Source organism: Rhinolophus hipposideros (genome assembly GCF_964194185.1).
Source record: "Rhinolophus hipposideros genome assembly, chromosome: 19".
NCBI lineage: Eukaryota > Metazoa > Chordata > Mammalia > Chiroptera > Rhinolophidae > Rhinolophus > Rhinolophus hipposideros.
In genome coordinates this window covers 26,341,185-26,356,856 of record NC_138065.1, presented here as the reverse complement: position 1 = coordinate 26,356,856, position 15,672 = coordinate 26,341,185, and the positions used below count along the sequence as shown (strand labels likewise).

The following is a 15,672-nucleotide window of genomic DNA, read 5'->3' as shown; positions in this document are numbered from 1 at the left end:
CAGGAGGCTGAGGCAAGAGGATCCCTTGAGCCCAGGAGTTCTGGGCCGTAGTGTGCTATGCCCATTGGGTGTCAGCACTAAATTCGGCATCAATATGGTGACCATCCAGGAGCAGGGGACCACCAGGTTGCCTAAAAGAAGGGATCAGTAAAGCAAAAATAACTGCAATGTTGAGCGTACAGAGTAAAGTGGATCTCTGCATGATTCCAGGCAAGGGAGGATTATTTCCGTTTTAGAACTAGGGAAGACTGCCTGGAGGAAGAAACATCACAGACGGGTCTCGAGGGATAGAAAGTCATCCGGACAGACAGATAAATTACATTTAAAAATGATCAGAATCTCTGCAAATACAATTATTTCAGCATAATTATAATTAGCTTACTTTGACATATAATATTTCAGCAGAAGCAGAAAAAATATTTTAAAATAGGAAGCCAAAGGGATATCACCATTAAGTTGTATACTGATGATCTTTGACCTATAATGGGGTTTTAATGGAGTTATATATGAATAAATACACTGTAAATTGAAAATATTGTATGTCAAAAATATATTTAACCCCCACCCACTCTGGGTAATGGGGAGCAGGAGACTAGACCCACCATTCTCCAGTGGAAGGGAACATGTGAAGTAATAGTCCTCCAGAGAGTTACTGCCCAGGCCCTCAGTTGCCCAGTGCTGCCTTGAGATCTTACTGCTCCTGCCTCTGCTATGAGCGGTAATGCTGGCACATAGTAGGTGTGGTAGAAAAATGGTGCCTCAAAGATGTCCTCCTACTACGCACCAAGAGATCACAGCTTCTTTAGTGACCCCAGGCAAGAAGAGCTGAAGAACCACCTAACTGCCCCCAACCCAAATTGCTGACCCACAAAATCATAAGCAAACATGGTTGTTATTTGGCAGTATTTTGTTATGAAACAGTAGATAATTGACGTAAAACATTTCCCTAAATCTCAGGTCAAAACTTTGATAAACTGAAATTACTCTTTTTTTGTGATCTGCCCTTGTTAACTCTCTGTCGTGATACTAGCTACTTTAATTTACAATACTTTCATTTGTAATTGTCTTTCTCTTTGAAGACTAATACAAAGACGTTTCTGACTGAAAGTTTCTGAATATAAATGTTTTTACTTACAGGCATGCCTCAGAGATATTGCAGGTTTGGTTCCAGACCATCAATACAAAGCAAATATTGCAGTAAAGTGAGTCACATGACTTTTTTTGTTTCCCAGTGCATATAAAAGTTATGTTTATACTATACTGTAGTCTATTATGTCTTAAAAATGTACATATTTTAATTAAAAATTACTTTATTGATATATATATATTTAATACAATTAACCTACCAAATATCACAGCTTAGACTAGCCTACCTTAAACATCCTCAGAACACCAAAATTAGCCTACAGTTAAGCAAAATCATCTAACACAATGAACACACTATAGTTTATCAATAGTTGACCCTCATTATCGAGTGCCTGACTGGGAGCTGTGACTTACTTATGCTGCCCAGCATCGTGAGAGAGTATCATACCACATATCACTACCCCAAGAAAAGATTAAAGTTCAAAGTACGGTTTCTACTGAATGTGTATCACTTTTGCACCCCTGTAAAGTAAAAAAATCATAAGTCAGGGACCATCTGTACTTTATTTTATTTCTTCTGAGATACATTCTTTTTCACATCTCACATCTATGAAATCTACTTACTATTGATACCATCTCATAGTAAACTCATAGTTCTTAATTATTTTTCTGCTAGTGTGTAAATTATTATTTATCTCACAACCAATGGGAACTCTGAGTTGATTAAATATGATGATTATTTAATTAAACATGATCGGATTGACTCCTGGGCTGATGATTTGGGCTTCCGGTCTTCTGAGTACTTATTCCAAATGGGAAATGAGACATGATGAAATCTCACGGGATATTCTGATAGGACCTGTTAAGAACACAAGCAAATTTAGCTCTATGTAACAGATATCTGTACACCAATTTCATGGCAGCATTATTCATAATAGCCAAGAACTGAAATCAACCCAAGTGTCCATTGACAGGTGAATGAACAAATAAAATATGTTATATAAATACAATGGAATACTATTCAGCCTTCCTTAAAAAGGAAAGAAATTTTTTTTTTTTTTTTTTTTATTAATTAATTTATTTATTAGTTTCAGGTGTACAAAACAAGGTAATACTTAGACGTTCATCATTTATATCCCTCATACTGTGAACCCCCCTCCCCCCATCCACTATCCCTCCGACCTCACACTGAACCATCACATTATATATATAAAATTATAGTTGGCATTCATTAATGTTTAGCTTCTGATGTACAATGCCATGATCAGGTAAAGGAAAGAAATTTTGACATATGCCTGCAACATGAATGAACTGTGAGGATAGTGTGCTAAATGAAATAATCCAGTCACAAAGACACATACTGATGATTCCACTCACGTAAGGTACCTAGAGTAGTCAAATTTATACAAACAAAGTAGAATAATTGTTGCTAGGGCCTGGGTGATCAGAAAATGAGGAGATGTTTAATAGGTATAGAGTTTTAGTTTTTATACATGAAAAGACTTCTAGAGATTGGTTGCACAAAAATATGAGTGTATTTAACATTACTAAACTATACGTTTAAAAGTGGTTGATAGTAAATTTTATGTCATGTATATTTTACCACAATTACAAAACAGATTTACATTAAAAAGATGGGAATTGGGGAGAAAGAGGAAAGGGTCTTGTGGAAAGATTGAGGCTAAAGTGATGTAAATAGATAAAATTGTATAAAAGAGTTGGAGGTATATAGAAAAAATTAGAAAAAACTCACCATCGTCTCAAAAACCATAATGCAAGACATAGCAAAAGGATCAAGGAGGGCACTATTATTACCAAACATATCACACCGATGGAAGTGGGATGTCCTGGCAATTGGAAGAGGACATAAGGATGTCACTTCAAAACCCATTCTCTGATTCTCCTGGCCTTCCTTTGTCCACCTGAGTGTCAGCACCACCGTTCACCTGCTTCTGATGTATGAGCATCTCTAACTCCTTCTCTCATATTTCCTGATACCATATATCCATATCCATCCTCTGTCTGTCCCTCTTGCCCCATCTCACCCAATCTATAGGTCCTTTATTCTTATCTCTTCTATTCCTTAGGTCATTTATCTCTCTCTCTCTCTCTCTCTCTCTCTCTCTCTCTCTCTCTCTCTCATTCTTTCTCTCTCTCTCATTCTTTCTCCCTTTTGTCCCACCTTCCTTCTCTCTCTGTTTCTCTCATACCCATTAAGTCTCACCATTTTGCTATTCCCTCCCTCTATGCTTGAGGATCCTCTCCTCCCATTCCCAGCGGGGCCCCAGTTCTTTCTCACCCCAGTAGAGGATGATGTCCTGGCCTCCGAGACTGCTGTGCCTCACTCGGCAAGTCAGACCAGCTGCCTTCCCAGCAGCCACATCCAGGGTTACTCGGAGATACCATGTCCCATCAGCATTGGGCAGGACATCACCTTGCCGAGTGCCCAGCTGCTCCTGCTCACCCTGCATCCACTTCACCCATATGGGCTTTGGGTAGAATCCTGAGACATGGCATACCAGAAGCAGACGGCCAGGCCCAGGACTGGGGCCACTGGACAGCCAGGCCTCCGGCTTCACTGGAACAGGAAGCAGGAGCAGTGTCAGATTATGGCTCTATTCTAGAGCGTAGGGACTCAAAACACACAAGTTTGGAGGGTGACCCCTTCTACTCCGTTGGAAACAAAATAATTTATTGATTAAGCCCCTCTCTTCTTAGGTACCACCTACTCTTGAATTTAAAGAAGGTGGTGGGAAGTAAAATAGAAAAGTCTTAGAGAAAGAACGGGACTAACCTTGCCTCTGCAGTTCTGACTTCCCTGCATCAAGGACACCCAGGAGATATCGAGGGCAGGTTCTTAAAAGGAGCTTCTGTATGATATCACAGATACCTTGGTACTGAGTGATTCGTGTGCAGAACCGCTGTGCCCTGCTGCCACCCTCTGGGGCAGGCACACATGAATCATTCTTGAGGCTCAGGAAATCCAGTCCTCCTAAAGCTCCCCTCAAAAAGCTTACTGTGGCCTCCTCAGAATGCAGCTCACAGCCTGCTATGCCCTGGATTTCAAAGGGATCTAAATATAAGGAAAACAAATTAAAGGTTATTAAAAAGCAAACAAGAAAGATAGAGGTGGGAAAAGGACGTAGGATGTTGGATTTTGGTGGGGAGAAATGTCTGAAATGTAAAAGGATGAGCCAACAACCAATTCAGTACATCATGTGCCACATAATGACATTTTAGTTAACAGCAAACCACACATATGATGGTGATCCCATGACATTATAATGGAGCTGAAGAATTTCTACCACTTAGTGATGTCATAGCCATCATAATATCAAAGCACAACACATTAATCACATGCTTGTGGTGATGCTGATATAAACAAACCTACTGTGCTGCCAAACATAAAAAGTATAGCATATAAAATGTGTACAGTACATAAAACTTGATAATGATAATAAATGACTATGTTACTGGTTTACACATTTATTTTACTTTTTATTGTTATTTACTATAAAGAGTGTACTCTTTTCTATTTTCTATAGAAAAATAACTGCTGTAAAACAGTATGCTGTGTTACACTGGCAGCAGCCTCATCCATCTCATGTTTATACTATCTCTTGTTGCATCATTTCTCTTGTACTTGATTTAATCCCATCTTGTTTTGTACAATAACGTGCTGAACAGATTTATGGCCTAGGAGCATAGTAGGTGCATAGTAAGCTATAGGCTATACGATCTAGGTTTGTGTATGTGCACTCTATGATGTTTGCACAATGATAAAAGCACCTAACAACGCATTTCTCAAAACATATCCCCATCATTCAGTGGTACATGACTATATTCAGTGACTTTTTAGAAAGAAGAGAAGTATGCATGTCATAAATGGTGGAGAAAGGCTGTTATAATGACATACAATGGGGTAAGAAGGCAGAAGAGAAGCCAAGTGTGAAGAGAAGGGTGATGAAGTCAGTACAACATTCCAGGGTGAATGGAAGAATTACATTAAGAGGGATCAGGAAGGAGATGCTTAAGTAAATGGATTAGAGGAGGAGGAAGCCACACTAGTTCACTTAGGCACAAAGTAGGAAAAGAGAGTTTCTTGTCTGGGGTTTGAAAGAAAAAAGTTGTATACAAACAAACTAGGAGATGGTTACAAAGAGGGATGTTTATCTATCAGACAAGAGCGCAGGAAGCAGGAAGAATCTGGAATGGAGTTTGAGTAGGAAACTACTCTAGAGAAGAGCATGCATGCATTTAGGTAAAGTGGGAAGGAGGGGAGAAGTAGCCTGAATCAAGACAGAAAAAAAAAATTCATTGAGAATCTACCCAGATCAGAAAAATGCACTCACATTTCATCTGGAATTCGCTGACATGATCCTGTATTACCCGAATGAATCCAACGAGATACACTCGGAATAGCTCCTCCAGCTCAGTCACCTCCTCATTACTGAAGTTGCCCTTGGACCAGGGCTTCAGGAAAATGGCAGTACCTGAGGTGCTATCCCAGCCATGAATCTGCATATCACCCAGCCAGCCTGAGCCTTGATTTTGTGCCCAGGTGCTGTTGGCAAAGGATGATATCTGGATGACATGGAAAGAGGTTGGTCCCTGGAAAGCTGTGGATAGTGGAAGGATAAGAAAAGTGAGGAGAAAGAGAGAAGCAGAAAGGAATGAAAAAAGAAAAAACAAAAGGAAAACTGAAAAGATCCAGAGAAAAAGAACCCAGAAAAAGAACAATATAGAGCCTGAAACACGGGGCCTCATTCTACATCCCCAACCTCTAGAATGAGAGAAGAGGGCTGGAGACAGGAAGGCCAGACCCTTAGGGGTAAGTGCAGCATGTTTCTATCCAGACCCCCTACACCCGTGCTGGGAGCTGCAGAGTTACTCTTACCATCCTCATTGTCACCACATGGGATGAGAACTGTTAACCATAGAAGTGACAGAAGCAGCATTTCACAGGGAGATAGTACTTCTGACTCTTAAGAGCTGGTGTTTGATCTCTGATTTCAGCAAACCTTTTTCTCAGTACTCTATAGTGACTTCCTCTCTCTTCCAACTGACAAAAATCCCCTCCTCATCTACAGTACACATCAGAGAAAAGCTGTGCCTCCCACAGCCCTGGGCCTCTCACAATGCCTTTCATTTCCACTCCAGCCCTTGACTTCTAGATTTTTATCTCCCTGGCTTCCAGCTGTTCTTCCTGACCTCAGTTTTCTTCATGCTTACTAACTTGAAAAAGGTTTTGAAAGGTTAATTTTGAAAGGTTATTTAACCTCCTCAATCCTTTAGTACAACATCTGTTAAATAAGAAAGTAATATTAAATAATTGTTCAGCTTCTAGCCTGCTTTAATCTAGAAGGATTCTTTTGGTTTATCCACCCAACTGGACCTTCCTCCCCACAGCCCTCTCTTTAGCACTCTATCATTACCTCTTCCCAACATTGTCATTAGCTCCTCTTTCTTATGTCATCCCCTTTGTCTGGTCTCCCTAACCCCACATTCGTGTGTGTGTGTGTGTGTGTGTGTGTGTGTGAGAGAGAGAGAGAGAGAGAGAGAGAGAGAGAGAGAGAGAGAGAGAGAGAGAGAGAGAGAGAGAGAGAGAGAGAGAGAGAATCATTTACAAAAGGTAAAGCATTGAAAACATTGCCCTCCCCCCAAAAAACACTGCAAAACCAAATCCCAGAATCAAATGTGATAAATACGGCAGTTCATAATCCAAGCAAAATTATCTTGTGTCATAACAATTTTTGAGAAGAAAAATTACATTTGCTATAGTTTATGACATTCTTTTAAGTAGCTCTTGATCTTTGGAGGTTTGAGTAACAAATCTTCATGAGACAAGCAGAACTTCGGGAGTTATGCTATGTGTAGCTTCAGCCTAAGTCAAAGATAAATTTTTGTAGACAGTTCATAAGTAATAGACCCTCCTTCTCCTTATGTAATATCTCACAACCTCTGTCTACATTTTGGACTTTCCTATCACCAAATAAAGCATTATGAGGTGAGCAAGCAGCTTCTTATTTTTCACCAAAAGTTCAGAAATGTTTTCCCTAAGATGTCATCTCCTGTCTTCTCTTTGTATGCCGTTGGCAAGTTTTAACAGTATATTTAGCATCCACTGAGTAAAATATTCAGACTCTAATCAATGTTAACTTTAAGGATAATTCTTGGATTTTCTCCAATCAGAAAAACGATGACAAATTTGCACAGACATACATATTATTAGAAATGTGGTAGTAAAACATTTCAAGTGTAAAGAGTTTTCACTAACTGGTCATAAATATATATACATGTATATATATATATATATATATATATATATATATATATATATATATATGAAAATGCAAAATAAGTAATGTAACATTATTTATTTCCAGAAATAAATAGTTCACATGTTAAGAGTAGCCTTCATGTAAGATTATCACTACCTCGTTGTAAAATCCAGAATAACTCTAAATTCCAAAGTATATAAATCTAAATAATATTCTCATAATTCAAAATCTGGTATAATTTAATACACTTTTTGGGTAACAGCCACAGACAACAGCAGAGACTTAACATTACCTGCCTTTAATATTAACATCATTTTTTTCTTTGTAAGCTTTGAGTTTTGGATAGAACACTCAAGATTTAATTTATTTGTTGTACTGCGGATTCATTGAATAAGAACATACTTTAAGAACTTGGTGGTGTGCAAGTGTGATGAGTAGATTAATTCTTCCACAAAACAAATATACCAGTGACAGCAATGTGGCAGAAACATCCAGGTAGTGCAATTAGCCTTGAAGATGATGCCAAATGGATCAATGTGCATGCCCACAATGCCTTGGTGTACGTTCAAAGAGAGCCACTCTCTGAGAATCAAAAGGCACTAGAGATTCGGAGAACCACAGCTTCCGTTTCAGGGAATCAGATAATTGAAAATACATTTGTGCTCCTCGTAACTGTGTCAACACCATTATTACCCCTGCTTGGCTGCAAACTTGACTAAAGGTACCATATACACTCACTAGGACATGAAGATGATGGCCACAAAAAGGAGCACTCAATAATTGATTTTTACACAAGTCATTTCATACCAGTACTATAAAGACTCCTCTCTTAAATGTCTTATGCCTCCCAAACAAAAGTCTGACCAGAAACAAATATTTCAAAACCCAGGTTACTCCAATCAAGACGTTCAGAATCATTTCTTGGTAAAAAGTAGAGCGAGAAGAGTAAGAATTAAAAGGTGAAAATTTACCTCTGATTTCTCCAAGTTCCAAAAACAACAAGAAATACAACAAATACCCTAACATTGTACACCAAAAGCAAAAAAGACACACACCTTGGATCCAAAGGTAAGATTTCTGCAGACCAGAGACCAATAGAGGTCTCTGATCTGAAGTGTAAGGTAGCTGTTCAAGTGAGCTGGTAGATGGTTTTCTGAGGACTGCTACCCTATAACAATCCTTTACAGTCTGAGCAGTAGTCCCAGTAGTACCTAAAGATGCTAAACTAAGCAGAGGAAACTGAAGTAAATGAGTAGCCCATGGTATTACTTTTTTTTTTTTAATTTTGTGACTTTAACCAAGTAATAAGAGTTAACAATAGATTCAAAATGACAAGTATATTTTGAACTACTTATACATTTTATGCACTCATTCATTTATTTAACAACTGTTTATTGAGGGCCTACTGTTTGCACCTGTAGCAACTCTGCACTACCTCTTCACCTTCCAAATTCTCATCGCATATTGCACCTTATCCCAAACTTGGAAATAACATCACATTATTTTTTTTAGCTCAGAAACATTGATTGGATTAATCTTGTGTAGGATCTATTGATTCTTAAGAGTTGGAAAGAATTTCAAAGTTTATCTGTAAGGGACATATTTCCAGTGAAAATTTACCTGCCTCTCCAGTTACTTAAAGAGATTTAAACTTCTAATATAGACTGATAGGCAAACAGACTGCATTTTTGCTTTATTGACTCTTCAATTCAAACTGCGTGTTTTTGGGTTTTTTATTTACATTGTTTTATTCCTGTAGGTTACTTTATCCTGTTGTCTATCTTTAAACTATACATATAGTATGGTCTGTATGATTCTTTTTTTTTTTAATTGAAGTTTATTGGGGTGACAATTGTTAGTAAAATTACATAGGTTTCAAGTGTACAATTCTGTAATACATCATCTATATATCATGTTGTGTGTTTACCACCCAGAGTCAGTTCTCTTTCAATCACCATGTATTTGATCCTTTAAAAAAAACGACACAACTTTTATTTATTTTAAGTGTGTTTTTCCAGGACCCATCAACTCCAAGTAAAGTAGTTGTTTCAATATAGTTGTGGAGGGCACAGCTCACAGTGGCCCATGTGGGGATAGAACTGGCAACCTTGGTGTTATGAACACCATGCTCTAACCAACTGAGCCAACCAGCTACCCTATATTTACTCCCTTTTACCCTCATCTACCACCCCTTACCTTCTGGTAATCACTAAACTATTGTCTGTGTCTATGAGTTTTTGTTTCTTCATTTGCTTGTCTTGTTCCTTTGTTGTTGTCAGTTTTATATCCCACATATCAGTGAAATCATATGGTTCTTGACTTTTTCTGTCTGATTTATTTCACATATGATTTTTACAGATGAATTGCAGATACATGTCCAATTATATCTGGATTTCAAATTCTAGTGTCAAATTCTGCAATATTGCTTTCTTGCATCTATTGTTGATGAGGAAACTTTTGTAATTCTGTAATTACTTTGTTGGGAATTTTTTCTCTCTGAAGATTTTCCATCTTTTCTTCCATTCTTTTATAATGGAACATCTTATCCTTAGACTCTGGAATTTCATATTTTAGAGTGAATATCTCATAATTATTCATTTTTATTAAGGTGAAATATAACACAAAACTAACCATTTTAAAGTACTCAATTCGGTGGCACTTAGTACCTTACAATATTGTGCAACCACCAGCTCTAACAACTTCCAAAATATTTTTGTCACTCCAGAAGAATATCCCATACTCACTAAGCAGTCATTTCTCCCATTCCTCCTTCACCCTAGGCTCCTTTTAACCAATAATCTTCTTTTTGTCTCTATAGATTTACCTGTTCTGGATCTTTCACATAAATGGTATCATGCAACATGTGTCCTTTGTGTCTGGTTTCTTTCACTTAGCATAATGTTTTTGAGGTGCATTCATGTTGTATCATGTACAACTCTTTTATTCATTTTATAGTTCAATAATATTCCATTGTATGTAATAGCACATTTTATTTATCCATTCATTCATTGAGGGACTTTTGCATTGTTTCTTCCATTCACTCTTGTGAATAGTGCTGCTATAAACATTTGGGTACAAATATTTGTAGAACATCTGTTTTTTATTGTTATGGGGCTATACCTAGAGGTGGAATTGCTGGGTCAAATGGTTAACTCAATTTTTTACTTTTTGAGAAACTGCCAAACTGTTTTCCATAGCAACTACACCATTTTAAATTCCCACAAGCAAAGTGTGAGTGCTAGGATTTTAGATAGAATAGATTGATAAATTATAGGCAAATAGATAGATACTATAGTAGAAGTAAAACTAATAAAATTTTAAAATATGTATTTGTTAAAATAAAAATAAACTGAATGTGTATTAAAATAATATTTTTACTAATTTTCCCCAAAATATAGTGAGAATAGTGACTTCGTAACTTTTTAAACATTTAAAAATATTTTTGCAACTCTCTTTAACATCTGACTTAATAGAATACAGTTATATTTTTATATCTGCTTTTGAATAGAATCTGATGTAATATTACATGTTATGTAGTCTCTGGAAAACGATGAACACTAAAATAACATCTTAGTATTGTTATAAGAATAATTTTGAACTTGTGGACCCTCTGAAAGGATGTTAAAAACTCCCTGGCATTCTGAACATACCTTGAAAACAAACAGCCTAAATCAGGTTTTTTTGTTAAAGGATACATAAAAGTATCACACTTTCTTTATTAGTTAGAATATTTCTAAAAAGATGTATTGTCCTAAATAATTATCTTATTACTCTGACATAACCAAAGACAGAGTAAGTACTTGATTATTTCCATTTATTTACCACTTTTCAAGAGAATAAATTGTTTATATAGTTTCCTAGGTGACTGATGTGTTACGTTTTGCATTATTGCATACTTAAGAATTTTGACACACTTGAAATGCTTGACTCTATCTTAGTCATTGTTTTTATTGAGGATCAAATTGTAGTATCTGTGACATGGGATCTTTTCAAGTAAGCTGCTTCTGAATTCTTTTAATATGTCTTCATTTTTGAGTTCTCCATTTTTGGTGTAGCAAGGTTGTTCCAGACTCTTGTAGAAACTTTCTGGCCCAAACTAAAAATTAGCCATTTCTCCAAAGCTCTTTTGGCTTTTTTTAGTAGAAAAATATTAAGTGGAAACCATAATCTGAGTCCTAGGTTAGTCTTCATTTCTGGACTTTTTAAGTGGCCAGAACAATGTTCTAAGGATAAATATCATGATGAATCATATTTGTGCTTTCAATTCAAGTTTAAAACTACAGCGTTTTACTCATCTGTCTCACATCAACTTGTCTTCTCCCATGCAGTAATCCTGGTTGCCAGTGAGTTAACATAATTATGTATTCACTTAATCCCCCTATACACTTATATCCCACTAAACTATATGGGTATAATCTTAGAATAATGCTACCATCAACAATATGATTATTGAAAACAATTTTTGTTTTCTGAAGCTAGGGGATAAGCAAATTGTTATGCTTTAAATTCAACTGAAACAGTCCCTGACTTGTGGTATGTCACCAACTTGATAAATGTTTGTGTTCACTGTTGAAATTGCTTTCAATTTTTAGGAACTGAAACTCTTGTTCTTTTTTTAATTTATAATGTTACAAAATGTCTACATGGAGCAGGCAATCCAGAATGGCAGAGTATAGAGCTCAACAAATTCTTTCCCCAAACATCAATGATAATACTGGACAAAATTTTAAAAATAAACCATTTCAGAATTATGGAAAATGACCAAAGACACACAGCAATTGAGAAGTGCTTATTCAAGAACTACCTGCACCTCAGCAAAAACAATGGTGGCAATTTAACCTGGGGCCTCTCCCATCCTTCCCCTGGTGTGGTGATGCTATGGCTGAAGACCAGCAGACTTGCTTTTGCAGAAATGTACACCCAATTTGTAACTCCATAAAGAGGCCCCATGGTCAGGGAGGTTGTAGAGAACAATAGCAATTGATGGCAAAAATCAAAGGGCAACATTACAGCTGCCTGAGACTGCAATACTGGTTGAGTTGAATAAGACATCAGCCAAAACTTAACAAAGATATTTGGAGAATGAGACAACCATAGTGGACTTTGACAAGCTCCCACTTGTTCCTGGAGGTTTGGAAGCTGCACACACACTAAGGAGAGACCAAAGAGGGCCACAGTATGTACTTATACATGGTCAAACATGAGGCTTTGCTCATAGAAAAAGCAGAAGCTAGGGCAGATTTGGAAACTGCTTGAATGGTTAATGTGTGTGCTAATCCACATATATTCCCTCAGCAAAAGATGAAAACCTTACCAGGTGCAAAGGCACAACATCTGACTAGGTATCACTAATCTATGTTGACTTAGGAGTGACTCCTGGGAAGCCAGGAAGGAGAGAAAATGGAGAAACAAAGAGAGGGAGAAGAGGAGAGACAGAAGGAGGGAGGGGAAAAAAAGAGAGAGAGAGAGAAGAAGAAGAAGAGAAAAGGGAAGAGATAGAGAAAAAGAGAAGGGAGAGGGAGAAGAAAAGAGAAGGAAGAAGGAAGGAAGGAAAGAAGAGACCTATATTTAAAAAAAATTTAAAAAGGCAGAGCCATCAGTGGTTACAAACTGTAAAGCATCCAGACTCTATAGAACTTGTCCATGCAGGTAACCAAAAAAACGCATAAAAAGCAAAAAAACAATAATGACTTTATTTGAAGAGCCTCAAACTAGACACACCAAATGAACAAAGAGTTGATGGATCTAAAAATGTATATATTATAGGACATTCATATATGGACTTCTATTGAGCAATAAAAAGGAATAGACTACAAATATGTGGATAAGCAACACAAATGTCTATTACTATATGCTAGGTGGGGAAGAATGCCAGATATAAAAAGTACATACAGTTTATTCCATTTTAATAAAATTATAGAGAAATCCAAGCTTAACCAACATAAAGCAACATCAGTAATTGCACGGATACCAAGGGCAGTAGATTTACTTGCAAATGAATATGAGGGGTATTGGGGTAATGGAAATGTTCTATATCTTGACTGTAGTCATGTTTACATGGGTGTATACATTTGTCAAAATGAATGGAACTGTATACTTAGATGTATATAAATTATACATCCATAAAGTTGATTCAAAAAAATTAAGAAGATACAAAAAAATGTAACCAGTAAAAAGGACATGAACAGACTAAAGAAGTAAACATTCCAACTTCAGGTAGGTGGTACAATTTTGGTTGTTTTCTCCCCCACAAGTTTACAAGTTGTATGTGCCTGTCTCATACTCAGTGCTTAACAAATATTACTTAAATTAGTAAATAGAACTTAAAGGAACCGAAGTCTAGGCAAGTGTATCTCAGATAGCGCCACCCTTTGGGGGATTAGTCTTCTGTTTACATCCCATGCTTTGATTCCTCATTAATCCTGAGGACCAGCTCTCTTTCTTCTTTTTATTGACCGTCAGTGACACATCTGCCCCACTATCCTTCACAATGGCCTACACACTCTTTCTCTTTTTGTGTTTGCAACAAGTTGAAAAGAGGTAGCTTGCTGTATTTAGAAAATAAATGTGGCAAGGGACAAAGCTGCAGTTTTCTTTAAGAGTTTAGGAAGAACAGGATGGAACAAAAAGAGTGGGGAATTTCTTGACCAAGTAATTAAGAAGGGAAACATCAATGTTTCAAATACTACAATGACGTAAATAATGAATATAATGAGAAAAGACTATCAACATGACAGTTAATCCAACTTGGATATGCTTTTTGTTTGTTTGTTTTAGTTTGATTTTCACCAAACCCATATTACATGCAGAAAGGCACTTTTGCCATGATCATTGTCCCAAAGGAGTTAAATATTGTAAGGGGAAGAAAGACCTAAGTAACAATGTAGGATAAGAAGTGATGTGTGCATGTAGCAGAATATGGTTGAAGTGCTATCTGGGTTCACTCAAGGGGGAGACTGCTTCCTTCTTATGGATCAGGGAAGACCTCTGGAGGATGTGACATCAGAAATGGGCTTGAAGGTTGAGTACTACTAAACAAATGGAAATTACAAGGAAGGCAGTCCACAAAGAGATACAGAAATTAAATTAGCTTGCATTAACAAATGATCATAATGCAGAAATGGGGAAAAATGTAAGTGGAGAGTAGAAAAAATGGCGTCACTTTGTTGTCCTAGACTTCTGGCTCTTGAGTTCTCATTACAATGAGAAAGGCATGGTGAGGAATCTCATGGGATGTCTTGATATGAGCTGAGAAAGAAGAGAAATAGAGGAAAACTCTAGATAAATTGGAGGTGGTAATTGAGTATTAGAGGGAGTGGACAAGAGATGAAAGCTAAGAGAGGTAAAAATAAGGATAAGAAATTGGGAAGCAAGGAGGAAATACAAAGAACTCACTAGCGCTTCTTAAACCACAATGCAAGGACTATCAAAAGCATTAGGGGTGCTATCACTGCCAACAGGATCGAATTCATGGAAAGGTGATGTCCTGTGAATATTGGAGAGACACATGGATGTCATTTCAAACCCAATGCCAATTCTACCTCATTTGCTGATTTTCCCACCTTAACATGTGCATTGGGTATGAGTCCCATCAACCATCCTACTTAGTCTATTCCCACCCCTGCAAAGGGATGGTTCCTCATCTCCCCTCAAATCTCTTACATCTGAATGCCATTCATGTTTTATTTCTACATTTCTGGAATTACCTGTATTCATTTCTTCTTAATATCTCTCTTACCTAGTTCTGGCATCATGAAACTTTCCTCTGCACTACTCTCTAGGCTCAAGAATCATCTTCTCACATGTATAGATCCAATTATACTTACCCCAGTAGAGAATAATGTCCTGGTCTTCTAGACTGCTGTGTTTTACCTGGCAAGACAGGCCAGCTGCCTCCTCAGCCTCCACATCCAGAGTCACCCGAAGATACCATGTCCCATCAACATTGGGCAGGACTTCACCTTGCTGAGTGCCTGGCTGTTCCTGTTCACCTCGCATCCATATCACCCAGATAGGCTTTGGGTAGAAGCCAGAGATATGACAAACCAGAAATAGCTGGCTAGACCCGAGGATGGGGCTACTGGACAGCCAGGCCTCTGGCCTCACTGCAGAGGGCATAAAAGGTATTCAGAGGAAGACTCTAACAAAACAACTTAGAGACAAATTATCCACATTAATATGTATATATTATTCTCCTGTAGGAATGTTTTGCCCAGCAATCCCTCTCCCTCTTGAATGCTTTCTTATCCTAACTTTGAAGGAAATAGTGGGAAGGGGAAAGACTTATACATAAAAATCTTAGAGA

General features: G+C 37.4%; 1 protein-coding gene across 2 annotated transcripts; it reads right to left on the bottom strand.

The window, feature by feature from the left end:
- Positions 1-1,632: 1,632 nt before the first annotated feature.
- LOC308487466 (T-cell surface glycoprotein CD1b-like) lies at positions 1,633-15,472 on the bottom strand. 2 transcript variants are annotated; one of them, XM_081025740.1, is made up of 7 exons: positions 15,194-15,472; positions 6,522-6,580; positions 5,439-5,705; positions 3,881-4,159; positions 3,386-3,664; positions 2,840-2,933; positions 1,633-1,945 (listed from the first exon to the last, which is right to left on the bottom strand). In XM_081025740.1, exons 2-7 carry the CDS (start codon positions 6,538-6,540, stop codon positions 1,924-1,926), a joined length of 960 nt encoding a protein of 319 aa, XP_080881866.1. In that variant the 5' UTR covers positions 6,541-6,580; positions 15,194-15,472; the 3' UTR covers positions 1,633-1,923. The 2 variants fall into 2 exon arrangements, with proteins under 2 accessions (XP_080881866.1, XP_080881865.1); XM_081025739.1 differs by lacking the exons at positions 6,522-6,580; positions 15,194-15,472 and adding an exon at positions 5,984-6,150.
- Positions 15,473-15,672: the final 200 nt, after the last annotated feature.

What these genes read in the sequence shown, in the direction of transcription:
- LOC308487466 (XM_081025739.1), bottom strand. Translation starts at nt 6,044, where the DNA reads ATGCTGCTTCTGTCACTTCTATGGTTAACAGTTCTCATCCCATGTGGT. An exon ending in ATGTGGTGACAATGAGGATG is followed by an intron (nt 5,706 to 5,983) that starts GTAAGAGTAACT and finishes CACTATCCACAG; the next exon opens with CTTTCCAGGGACCAACCTCT. An exon ending in GGACATCATCCTCTACTGGG is followed by an intron (nt 2,934 to 3,385) that starts GTGAGAAAGAAC and finishes TCCAATTGCCAG; the next exon opens with GACATCCCACTTCCATCGGT.